The following is a 12860-nucleotide window of genomic DNA, read 5'->3' as shown; positions in this document are numbered from 1 at the left end:
TTAGTACTATTTTCCTGTTTCTTTTATTTATATACATATATATCTTAAAACACAGTTACTTTTCATTTTTAAATTACACAAATAATACATTTTCAATGTAGGAAAACTGGGAGATACAGGTAAGCAATGGTCTATCTATATTCTTCCAGATTTTTTTTTCTTTGGACACATATATGCATATTTTGTTACAATAATTCCTGTCCCTCCAAAAAAACTTCAAAAATAACAAAAATCAAACAGTAAAACTAAAAGTAGACTGGTCTTAACTGTATCACAGGTGCTAATTTATAGTATATACACAAATCTATCTACATTCATTTCAATTTCGACTTAAAATCTAAATTATGCTGTTCCAATAATACTAAAAGATGCCACTTTAAACAGCAGCAGTTTCAGAATAACTAAGAACTTGATTCAGGCATGTTCCTGATTGCTGATAAAGAGTCAAGTATTATTTTTTTTCATTAAAGTAAGTAGCTTTCTAGTATTCCATCTTTCGAAGAGAAGAAGGTTCTGCCAGTTCAGCCACAAGCTCCTCACACATTTGGTTACTTTTTAACAAACTCTTCATTCATTCTGGTGTTCTTGAAAATATTCGTCAAACACGGAAGATGACTCATCTTCATGTTCCTGACACAAAGGAAACACAAGATAGAAAATACATCCACTTCCCCTCAGTTAGACCTAGTATATGCTTACATGTTTTTCAGGTAATGCTCTATAAGGAGCTAACGCCCAGCATCAGCTCCAGGTGTTGCTCACAGTGATTGTTAATAACAAAAGGAATGACTGACAGAATGTTTCCAGACATGTGGTAAATTAAAGGGCTTATATCTCATTTAGAAGTAAACTCTTCCTCGAGTTTATACTCATGCCAATTCTCAGCTAATGTGCTGTGACAGGGCCTCACTGACATACGTGAGGGCAGCCCGAGCCCAGTTGCATTTCACCTCCTCTTTCCATGTATGCCCAAGCTCTGAGGACAAAGAGCTTAACTCCATGGGATTATGCAGGAGGCCAGTGAGTGCTGGTAAACATTTTTACCAAAAGGCAATAAACACCCCAAACCAGAAAGTACCTTCGGTTCTTTAAATTCCAAGTCTTCTCCATACTGAATGGCAAAATCAATATGCTGTAATACGATGTTCATGCTTTCTTCATCTGACTGATCGTAAGGCAAAAATCGAACCATGCTGTAGTCGTCAATCTACAAGTTGGGGATTTCAGAAAGGGTCATTCTGAAGTACAAAATACTTAATTTTCAAATTATATTTGAGTTTTATAACCATTTACACTTCTGGTTAAAACCATTTGTGTGTGTGTGTATGTGTGTGTGTTGTAGGGAGGAAGGACAGACAGAGACAGAACAACAGCAAATCAATACTGATTTTTCTGGCTTATGACCAACTAGAATACTTGCTAACTTGTTACTGAACCAGACACTGTTTCATAGGCATTTACCTGAACTCAACCACCACTGGAAATTCCAAAAGGCAAAGACAGTCTGAGCTCCCAAAACAGCTTGGAATAATAGACACATCAGTTAACTTACTGGCTACTGCCAATAATTGCTTCTAAATTAAACTGCTGACCAGCCAGCCCACAGACTCCCACCCTCCTCCTTTGGCAAGGCAATAGGGTTGGACCATGTTTTCCAAAATGGTGGCCACTGAATGGATGCCAATACACACCTGACCAGGTCATTAAAAATAAAATCCAACAATTTTGAAAGCTTACCAGTCCACATATAGCGTTAGTCAATTTTTTGAATTTTTTGCTTCTTAAGTCGCTTGTAGGGTCATCTAATAAAGAATACATGTCTGGATCTAGAAACCTTTAAAAGTGAGAAAGAAGACTGATGAATAAAGGAAGAATAAATCAGGAAACTAGATTTATAGACTGACAGAACCTCACATCGAAATAAAGCTTAGAAGGTTCATCTCTGCAGCTGACATATGATGATATGGAAGAAGCAAACTCACTTCTCAATTTCCTTTTTAGCTTTCTTACTCAGCAGATCCATTTTCGTCATGACGTTAACCTGAGGAATTTCTAGAGAGATCATAGCACTCAGGGCTGATAAGATGCCAGAAATAAACTGAAGGAGGAAACAGAAAAGGGAAGATGAATCAACTGGTGCCAAAAAAGTTCCCTGGTCTCCACATAAAAGAGAGGCTCCTGCTTCTCTCTGAACAAAACTGGCCTAAGTAAAAGAAAGGCTAAAGTAAAGTAAAAGAAGACAGTCCACTAATCAGATTCTTGACCGCTGGTTTCCAAGGGTGAGGATAAGGAGGGAAAATGTATATTTAATCCATGGTGATCACAAATCTCAATTTAGATGACACCTTTAATCTTTTCCATCAAATATTCCTTAGGGGCTACTAATGGGAAATAATGTTTGTTTTAGATAGTTCATAAACTAGATAAAACATCATCAGAAAAACAGACTTATATGAAGATACACATCTGCCTAATTTTTCTTGGTAAGTAGTTCCCCCAAATCTATACAGTATCACAATTTATCATTTGAGTTAAGAATACATTATTATAATAATTTAATATTACGGGATATTAAATAATTCTAGAGTATAGTTTGTGAAACATCCAGAAATCCTGCAACAATTAAAGGAGACTGCCATCTGCTTGTACCCATGACTGAAAAATCGACAACAGATTTATCCTCGAACCTTGAACGACTCCACCATGAACTGAGAATCAACAAGAAAAACTCCACAGACTCGAAACTCCCACTGTTCTAGTTGCTGGACCAGCTGTTTCATCACGGGCAGGTGAGTGTACAATTCAATCTGACCTACATGAAGAACATTATGAGACTATTACAATCAGGATATATGTTAAATTACCAAATTACAGGAAAACAATTTCCTATAAGACAGCTGAGGAAAAAAAAAAACGAAGTCAACCTCTGGTGGTAACATATTCAATTTTCAAGGGGTCTTACAGGCTCTTGAAGCAATCACAATACCACGAGAATCCCAAGGAAACTATGCAGTTTTACGTAGAAAGTGAGGTTCTTCACACTTCCGTTTCTGCTGATCAAAAGTGAATGCTACAAAGGTGTGCTAGGTTTGGGAATCTTCATCAAGCTGTACACTTATGACCTCTGCAGTTTTCTGTGGGTGTGTGTATGTTCAGTTAAAAACAAAGGGGAGGGACTTCCCTGGTGGCGCAGTGGTTAAGAATCTGCCTGCCAGTGGAGGGGACACAGGTTCGAGCCCTGGTCCGGGAAGATCCCACATGCTGCGGAGCAACTAAACCCGTGCACCACAACAACTGAGCCTGCGCTCTAGAGCCCACGTGCCACAACTACTGAAGCCCGCACGCCTAGAGCCTGTGCTCCGCAACGAGAAGCCACCACAATGAGAAGCCTGCACATGACAAGGAAGAGCAGCCTCCGCTCGCCGCAACTACAGAAAGCCCGCGTGCAGCAACGAAGACCCAACGCAGCTAAAAATAAATAAATAAATAAGTAAATTTATTTTTAAAAAAAGGGGAAAAAATGTGAGAGCCACAAACGATCAAAACTAGGTTAGGCTTAAGTCTTAAATTCATAATTTGGCTTGAGAAGTCGTGTGATCATCTGTCCCCTACCAGTCTCACCTCAGGACACTTCCCTTTGTTTACTGTGCTCCAGCCACAAGGGCCTTTTTGGTGCCTCAAACACAGCTCATTCCTTCCTGCCGCAAGGCCTTCAGCATGCTGTGCCCTCTGCCTGCAGCACAGTCTCCCTCACCTCACCCTAAGGTCTGGCTTACATGCTACTTGATGAGAAGCCTCCCCAACCTCCCTGCTGTGTGATGGTCTGTGCTACTCCTGTGGAGTGCCTGTCAGAAATATATTAAATAATCATTTGGGTGATTATTTATTTATTTGTTTGTTTATTTATTTATTTATGGCTGCACTGGGTCGTCGCTGCTGTGCACGGGCTTTCTCTAGTTGCGGCGAGCGGGGGCTACTCTTTGTTGTGGTGTGTGGACTTCTCATTGCAGTGGCTTCTCTTGTTGCAGAGCACGGGCTATAGGCACGCGGGCTCAGTAGTTGTGGCACGTGGGCTCAGTAGTTGTGGCTCGCAAGTTCTAGAGCACAGGCTTAGTAGTTGTGGCACATGGGCTTAGCTGCTCTGCGGCATGTGGGAGGGATCTTCCCGGACCAGGGATTGAACCCATGTACCCTGCATTGGCAGGCAGATTCTTAACCACTGTGCCACCAGGGAAGTCCATTTGGGTGATTTTTGTTTATACTGCCTAGCACTACCACTTGCCTGTGGACTCCATGAGGGCAGAGACCATGGGTACCTTGCTTTCTAGGTATTTCCAGCGTACAAAATAAGCACTCAGTAAACTCAATGAATTAATATAAGCCAATAAGTAAGCGAGTTGTACCTTACCGCAGCAGGGTTTAGAGCTACGAATGCTCACTCCACTTTCTCCACTGAGGACAGAATGAGCACGACTTCAGGGAAAATGATACATTCAGATAGCTGACTTACCTGGACAGTCAAAAAGGATGTAGTCATCCTCTACATGGCCGAGACAGTCCTCTAGCCAATCGAAATTATTGGCAAAGTATTCCATGCAAAATACCAATCCTCCATTGGGACCGAACTGCAGAGTATTGTCCTCCATCACGTCATCCACCTCAATCAATTCCCGGATGTCTGAAACCACAGAGAGGGACCACAATACAAGAGCATTATCCTCACTGGTGATAATTAACAATTATATAAAAACTCACATGCATGAAATTACTTCTGTACATGGTTATTCACTGTAGCAGTGTCCATAGTAACAAATTAAATACATTTTTGTACAGCCAGACAATGAAATCCTATCCAACCATAAAAAGGAGAAGCTCTTGGGCTTCCCTGGTAGCACAGTGGTTGAGAGTCCGCCTGCCGATGCCGGGGACACGGGTTCGTGCCCCAGTGCGGAAGGATCCCACATGCCGCGGAGCGGCTAGGCCCGTGAGCCATGGCCGCTGAGCCTGTGCGTCGGGAGCCTGTGCTCTGCAACGGGAGAGGCCACAGCGGTGAGAGGCCCGCGTACCGCAAAAAAAATAAAATAAAGGAGAAGCTCTTTAAGAACTGAGGTGATATAATCTTCCAGGTATACTATTCACTGAAAATTGCAAGGTGCAGAACTCTGTGTTAGAATGCCGTCATTTGTGTTAAAAAAAAAAAAAAGACAAAAATTTACTATATATACAAATATACATATTTTATTTTACATGCATAGACTTTGGAAAGATATCCCAGAAACTAGCAACACTGGCTGCCTCAAGGGAGGGTAGCCACCTGCCAGGACACAGAGCTGGGAGGAAGACGGTTTCCTGCATACTTTTACTCTTCTGTACCTTTTGCAATTTGAACAATGTGAATATACACCACCTATTCTTAAGCAAGTAAAACAAAACCATACCAAGAAAACCAATTACCGTTTCTTAATATCATCACCCTAGGGAAGCTACTTAACCTCCCTGTGCCTCACTTTCCTTATGTATAAGAGTGGGGACAAATCATATATCCTGGGGTAGAAGGATGAGGACTACATGAGATAATGTAGCTAAATCACCTATAGCAGGAGCTTAAACATTCTGGTATACATATGATTCTCTTCTATTACAAAGTATTGGAAATCAGTACTCTTGTGTTCAAACCTACAATCTCAGTTCACTCACAGCCACATTTATATGGATAATGTCTTCCTATGCACTTTCCCAGGGATAAACATCTGCTCAAAGTTAGGGCCTTCTAAAAGGATGACTCAAGGACATTAGTCAGTAAGGCACTTGAACCAGAAAGTGATGTGAACTAGAGGTGGGGGGATTTTTGTTGGCTGCCATGTGCATCCCGAAGCAGAGAAGCTGGTCTGTAAGACAGACAAAAAGAGACAGAAAGCCAGCCTAGATTCCTGTTAGTTTTTATGTTTTGGGTTCCAGTCTCTCATAAAGCCTTGCTTGCTCTTGGGTTTTGTGAGGAGTCCCCCAGTTCCTTCTAAAAAATCCTCCTTTTATATAGGCTAGCTTGAGTGCTCTCTGTTGGAAGTAACCAAATGATCCCAAAGCAATGAAATGCTTTTTCTCAAGGAAGATGACTGTTTCATACCTCTTCCTCTCTTTTCAACCTGCCTCCCTCACCCTACCCACACCCACTTCTAGCCACCCTCAGCTGATGACCACACATGACATTCACAGAAACCAGAAGTCAACAAAAGAGAATTTCCCACATTCCCACCACCAATATTACATGGTGCCTTCCACCTTGGCTTCCTTCCGGCTACAATGGAAGAACTCCCCAACTCTTGGCAAAGGCAAAACCCTCCACCTGTTTGGGAGCCCCTCCCCTTTCTCACTCTCGCAGTCAACCTTACAGTCATTGCCCCTCTCTGGTATCTTCAGTTTCTTTCTTTTTATTGGATCATTCTCTTCAGCATACAACTCTGTTCCAGTTACCATCTTCAACCTTAAAACCTCCCTTGACCCTCACATACCCCACCAGTTATAGTCCCACTTCTCTGCTTCTTTCACAGCAAAACTTCCTCAGCAAGTCATCTCTGCTCAGCATCTACACGGCATCACCTCAGTTCACTCTTCAAACCACTGCAACCTGGCCTCCATCCCTACCATCCCACTGAAATCACCAAAGTCGCCAACACTTCCACATTCCCAAATCTCACAGTCACTCCTCTGTCTTCTTGTACAACTTCCCAGCTGCATCTGACATAACCAGGCACCAGCTCTTTAGTGAAACAGTCTCTTCTCCTGGCTTTTTTTAAATAGATTTACTTATTTATTTTTGGCTGTGTTGGGTCTTCGTTGCTTGCGTGCAGGCTTTCTCTACTTGTGGTGAGCGGAGGCTACTCTTCATTGCGGTGCGCAGGCTTCTCATTGCAGTGGCTTCTCTTGTTGCGGAGCACGGGCTCTAGAGTGCAGGCTCAGTAGTTGTGGTGCACAAGCTCAGTTGCTCCACAGCATGTGGGATCTTCCTGGACCAGGGTTTGAACCCGTGTCCCCTGCACTGGCAGGTGGATTCTTAACCACTGCGCCACCAGGGAAGTCCCCTCCTGGCTTCTTTGATGCTACATTTTCCTGACTTTTTTCCTACCTCACTGACCCCACCTCCTCTACCAGACTCCTGAAGATGAGACAACTTCAAGGCTTGTGGGCTTCAGTAGTTGCAGCACGCGGGCTCAGTAGTTGTGGCTCACGGGCTCTAGAGCGCAGGCTCAGTAGTTGTGGCGCAGGGGCTTAGTTGTTCCACGGTATGTGGGATCTTCCCGGACCACGGCTTGAACCCGTGTCCCCTGCGTTGGCAGGCGGATTCCCAACCACTGCGCCACCAGGGAAGTCCCCGAATGCCTTCTTGGTATAACCTCTTAGATAGCTATCAGACATCTCAAACTTAGCAAGTGCAAAGAGAACTGCCTCAAACTTAAACCGATTTGTCTTCCTCCTCAGTAAACAATATCATGCACTCAACAGCTCAAGTCAGAAACCTAAGAGTGACCCCTGATCTCTCCCTTTCCTACACCCTTCTAGTTCAATCTCCCACAAAATGCTGCTAATTCTACTTGCAAAATATATACCATATCTGCCTGCTCCTTTGTATCTCCACCATGATCACCCTAGTCCAAGCCACCTAGACAACTGTAATAGCCTCACTGCTGGTCCCTGCTTCGACTCTTGACCCTCTAGAGTCCATTTTTCATCTGAGAGCCAGTTATTTTTAAAAACATAAATCAGGGGGCTTCCCTGGTGGCGCAGTTGTTGGGAGTCCGCCTGCCGATGCAGGGGACGCGGGTTCGTGCCCCGGTCCGGGGGGATCCCACGTGCCGCAGAGCGGCTGGGCCCGTAAGCCATGGCCGCTGGGCCTGCACGTCCGGAGCCTGTGCTCCGCGGCGGGAGAGGTCACAACAGTGAGAGACCCGCGTACCGCAAAAAAAAAAAAAAAAAAAAAAGATTAAAAACATAAATCAGGGACTTCCCTGGTGGCACAGTGGTTAAGACTTCATGCTCCCAATGCAGGGGGCCCGGATTTGATCCCTGGTCTGGGAACTAGATCCCACATGCATGCTGTAAGTGAGAGTTAGCATGCCACAACTAAGGAGCCCTCAAGCCGCAACTAAGGAACCCATGTGCCACAACCAAGAAGCCAGCGAGCCGCAACTAAGGAGCTCACAAGCCGCAACTAAGGAGCCCTCTTGCCGTAACTAAGGAGCCCACCTGCCGCAACTAAGACTCGCCACAACCAAATAAATAAATATTAAAAAAACAAATAACCCCTCACCAAAAAAATAACAAAAGAAAACCGTAAATCAGATGTCAATCCTCTCCCCCTGCTGGAAACCCTCTAATGACATTCCACTGTTGAAAGGTGCTGTAAATTGAGGATTTTTTTTTTTGAGGGGGGTGGCTGTGCCGCACACAGCTTGCGGGATCTTAGTTCCCCGACCAGGGATTGAACCCATGCCCCCTGCAATGGAAGCGTGGAGTCCTACCTACTGGACTGCCAGCGAAGTCCCTTATAAATTGAGTATTTGTGTCCCTCTAAAACTCATATGTTGAAAACCTAACGCCCAGGATGATGATACTAGTAGGTGGGGCTTTGGGGAGGTGAATGGGATTAGTGCTTTTATAAAAGAGGTCCCTCTCCCCCTTCCATCATGTGAGGACACAGTGAGAAGTCAGCAGTCTACAACTGGGAAGAGGGCCTTCGCCAGAATCTGACCATGCTGGCAGCACCCTAATATTGGACTTCCGGCCTCCTGAACTGTGAGAAATCCATTTCTGTTGTTTATAAGCCACCCAGTCTGGTATTTTGTTACAGTGGCCCAAACAGACTAAACAGGGTAAAAAACAGGAAAAAATCCATACTTCTCATGTCCTACTAGCTCCTACCCATCTCTTTCCTTCACTCCTTATGCCCCAGCTTATCAGCATCTTCGCTTTTTCTGGAACACACCAAGCCCTTTCCCATCTCTCCCTTATATAGTGACCTTGATATTCTTCCAACTTGGTGAGCACATTACCATCTTCAGGTCTAGGCCCAAAGAGCTCCTTCTCAGAGACGTCATCCCTAAAGCAACCTCTCCCAGTTATTCCTTCTCATCAGCCTAAAGCAGTCCTTACCACAATCTGTAACATGTTTATCATTTTGCTTATCTCCCTTGCTAAAAGGTCCACAAAGGTAGGGATAGTATCTGTCTTGTCCTCTGCTATAACCCTGGTGCCTGGCATAAAGTAGGTGTTCAACAGACAATTGAATGAATAAATTAAGAGACTTAAAAGACAAAACAAAACATTTAGGTTGTTCACTTATAGTATGATCAGCAGTAAAACAGGTTTACCAAACATGATCAAACATGAAAGAAACAAAAGGGAAGGGTGGTGAGGGAGGAGTCTACTCATTTTTAATTCTTACTTCAGAGACTAAGAAAGGATACTGTCACATACATCAACATGAGCTGATGTCACCAAATGACATTCAGCCTCATGTTGTTCACCACAAAACCAGGGGACCAGACTGTATTAATTTTCAGCTTCTGTGTTGAGCAGCCAGTGCTCACTGCCTCCCTACTCCCCTATTTTTCCTGAAGGAGGGGCAAGGCTCTGCTCAGGACTTACCAGCCATCACGGAGTAGTTGAAATGTTCTGCTGCAGGATCTAGGTTCACAACTTGGACAGACCGATTGAGGGCTTCACAGTGCTGGACAATGGTGGCACAATAGGTGCTCTGTAATGTCACAAAGCATGAGGGGTTACAGCAACAAGCAGTGCAGTGCTTACCATCTACACCTCCAGAAGGACTCTCCACACCCCTTGAGCCGTGTCTACTAAGGCCAAAACTATTCCTTCATTGACCAAGAAGCTGACTGAAAAGAGGGAAAAGGCACTGGGCTGGGAGTCAGGACACCTGACTGGGCTGCAGATCCAGACCTGGCTCGGACTCATGGGTAACTCTGGGGAGGGTGCTTTTCCAATCTGTCCCTCAATTTTCTTGTCTCTAACTGGAATGGCCTCCATGATCACCAAGGCTCCTTACTGCTCTAACATGCAACAAGTGGAATTTAAAGGGAAGATTTCTGATTACACATTGCAGCACCTGACACAAGGTGTCTCCACTAGGATTGGTACAGTCCAAACAAAGCTTTAGGTGGGGTGCTCAGGGACGATGTCTCTGAGAAGGGAATATCTGAGCTGAGAGACAGCAGTGTGCTTGCCAAGCCAGGGGAGTAACATTCCAAGATGAGAGAATATCAGGCCAGTAAATAGCCTGGAAGTGCACTATCAGTTTACAACTTTGGGTTTAGAAAATTTTTTATCCCTCATGTACTACGTTAAAATCTCTAGGCTACTTGTCTGTCTCTCCCACCCTCTATTTAAAGGCAGGGATGTGGGAACTTTCCTGGTGGTCCAGTGGCTAAGACTCCATACTCCCAATGCAGGGGGTCTGGGTTCAATCCCTGTTGAGGGAACTAGATCCCACATGTAGCAACTAAGAGCCTGCATGCTGCAACTAAAGATCCCACTCGCCTCAACAAAGATCCCACGTGCTGCAACTAAGACCCGGCACAGCCAAATAAACAAATAAATACTTTTTTAAAAAATAAAAGATAAAAAAATAAAGGTGGGAATGTGTTGGGAATTCCCTGGCTGTCCAGTGGTTAGGATTTGGCACCTTCACTGCCAAGGCCCAGGTTTGATCCCTGGTCAGGGAACTAAGATCCAGCAAATCACACAGCAAGGCCATAAAGTAAGTAAATAAATAAAGGCAGGGATGTTGTATTCAGTTGTATACGCCCAGGGACTATAACAATACCTGGTACATAATAAATGCTTGATAATTATTTCTAATTGACTCATATGTTTGAATAAACTCCACAAGTGCACAGGACTTTGTGAGTGTGTTTTAGTCACTACACAATCCCCAGGGCCCAGAACAATGCTTGGCACAAAGAACATGCCCAGTGAGTATTTCTGGTAGCAGGCATCAAAAAGTTTATAGAAAGATACTTATCTAACACAATCTGTCTGAAAATTAATCTAGAATATAGAAATAATCTCTATCATGCTTTTATCTTTCTCCTCAGTGACTTTACACACACTGTTCTCTCTGCCTAGGAGGTCCTCTCTATACATCACACTGTATTTTAAGTAGACTACTGGCTTCGGGTAAGCAAGGGCCATATCATAGTCGCATGTGTATCTCCTGCACCCAGAATAGGCCAAGCATCAGAGCAACGTGTTTGTCAATTTAAAAACTGAAGCCAGGGCTTCCCCGGTGGCGCAGTGGTTAAGAATCTGCCTGCCAGTGGAGGGGACACAGGTTCGAGCCCTGGTCCGCGAAGATCCCACATGCCGCAGAGCAACTAACCCCGTGTGCCACAACTACTAAGCCTGCGCTCTAGAGCCCGCGAGCCACAGCTACTGAAGCCCGTGTGCCTAGAGCCCGTGCTCCGCAACAAGAGAAGCCACCGCAATGAGAAGCCCGCGCACCACAACAAAGAGTAGCCCCTGCTTGCCACAACTAGAGAAAGCCTGCACACAGCAGCGAAGACCCAACACAGACAAAAATAAATAAAATAAATTTATAAAAAAAACCAAAAAACAAAAAACTGAAGCCACACAACACCTCCACAGACTCCAGTGTTTCCCACACTCCTGTTACTTGATCAATATCGTCACAATTTCTACCATATTTGAGTGCCCCTAATAGGATTCCCTTAATAGTTGTTTACAAGAAAAAACTGTATCTCTAACCAGAAAACCAGTTATAATTTCCATAACGTGAAGGTAATCATAAAATTATATGCAACTTTAACAAAATTCTTTCAGTTCTAGCTGAATATAGTTGCCTGTCAAAACCTCTGAGTCTAAAATCTGCTCTCCAAAAAGACTTGAGAATTAAAGAAGTGTTGAAGATACGCTAGCGCCAAACTGATGATTTCACCTCAATGCAAACTGAAAGAAAACTGAAAAGGGAGCAACTTTCTCAATACACGATTCAATGCTCATTAATGTCAGGCCCATGTACCTCCTAAAGTCTCCTCAAATTCCATAAGTCCACGTCTCAATCTCTGAGAAGCAGTGATTAACGAGACCCCACTTTAACCTCCTGGGTTAAAGACTGGGGACAAATTCTGGAGTTAGACAAAACTGGATTCAAATTCCAGCCATCATTTACTAGGTGTGTCACCCTGAGCAAAAACTTAACCTTTCTGTGTCTCATTTTCCTTACCGGCAAAATGGGAGTAACAGGACTTAACTCACAGGATTTTTAAGGAAGTAAGTTGTTTTTCCTTAACAGGAAAGGATCTGGGGCTTAAGTACGCTATAACTTGGGGCAGTATCTGGGGCTTAAGTACGCAATAAATATTAGCAACTATCATCAATCTCCTTTCAAAACAACAACAAAAGGAACACTGAAGCCCAGACTGCAGAAGCGAGCTGCCCAGGGTCTCAAGGTCCCCAATACACACAACCGCCAGCTCCTCCCTCAGGACCTGAACCTCCCAGCCTCCCACAAACTTCGACATTTCTCTCCTTCTTCCGCCAAAGCCTCACCTTCCCGCTGCCTGCGGGGCCCATGACCAGCTGCGCATACCGAGGCATGCTTGCTCCCGCGGTTCCTGACACCTCCCGCCGCCGAGACCCAGAGCGCCACCACGACGCTCCCTTCAGCCTTCGCGCGACGCCCACTGAGTTCCCGGAACACGACTACAAACCAATCGCAGTCCAAATTCCTTTTGCGTCTTCAGTTCTGCCGCGCCTCTGACTACGGGGTGTCCAGAAGGCCAAATCCCATGTGAAACGCGTTTTGCGAAAAGCCCGAGGAGGGTTTG

General features: G+C 44.4%; 1 protein-coding gene across 1 annotated transcript; it reads right to left on the bottom strand.

Annotated features, from left to right (window-relative positions):
- On the bottom strand, positions 1-12734 carry GPN3 (GPN-loop GTPase 3). The gene is made up of 8 exons (XM_030860305.2): positions 12583-12734; positions 9643-9751; positions 4511-4678; positions 2688-2812; positions 1983-2098; positions 1738-1834; positions 1079-1207; positions 1-630 (listed from the first exon to the last, which is right to left on the bottom strand). Exons 1-8 carry the CDS (start codon positions 12628-12630, stop codon positions 568-570), a joined length of 855 nt encoding a protein of 284 aa, XP_030716165.1. The 5' UTR covers positions 12631-12734; the 3' UTR covers positions 1-567.
- Between the last annotated feature and the right edge of the window lie 126 nt (positions 12735-12860).

The sequence above is a fragment of the Globicephala melas genome, chromosome 13, assembly GCF_963455315.2.
Source record: "Globicephala melas chromosome 13, mGloMel1.2, whole genome shotgun sequence".
Taxonomy (NCBI): domain Eukaryota; kingdom Metazoa; phylum Chordata; class Mammalia; order Artiodactyla; family Delphinidae; genus Globicephala; species Globicephala melas.
Note: the sequence above shows the minus strand (reverse complement) of the source record. Positions and strands in the feature narration are given on the sequence as shown.

What these genes read in the sequence shown, in the direction of transcription:
- GPN3 (XM_030860305.2), bottom strand. Translation starts at nt 12,630, where the DNA reads ATGCCTCGGTATGCGCAGCTGGTCATGGGCCCCGCAGGCAGCGGGAAG. An exon ending in GCTAAAAAGGAAATTGAGAA is followed by an intron (nt 1,835 to 1,982) that starts GTGAGTTTGCTT and finishes TCACTTTTAAAG; the next exon opens with GTTTCTAGATCCAGACATGT. An exon ending in TGGAATTTAAAGAACCGAAG is followed by an intron (nt 631 to 1,078) that starts GTACTTTCTGGT and finishes CCTTTGTGTCAG; the next exon opens with GAACATGAAGATGAGTCATC.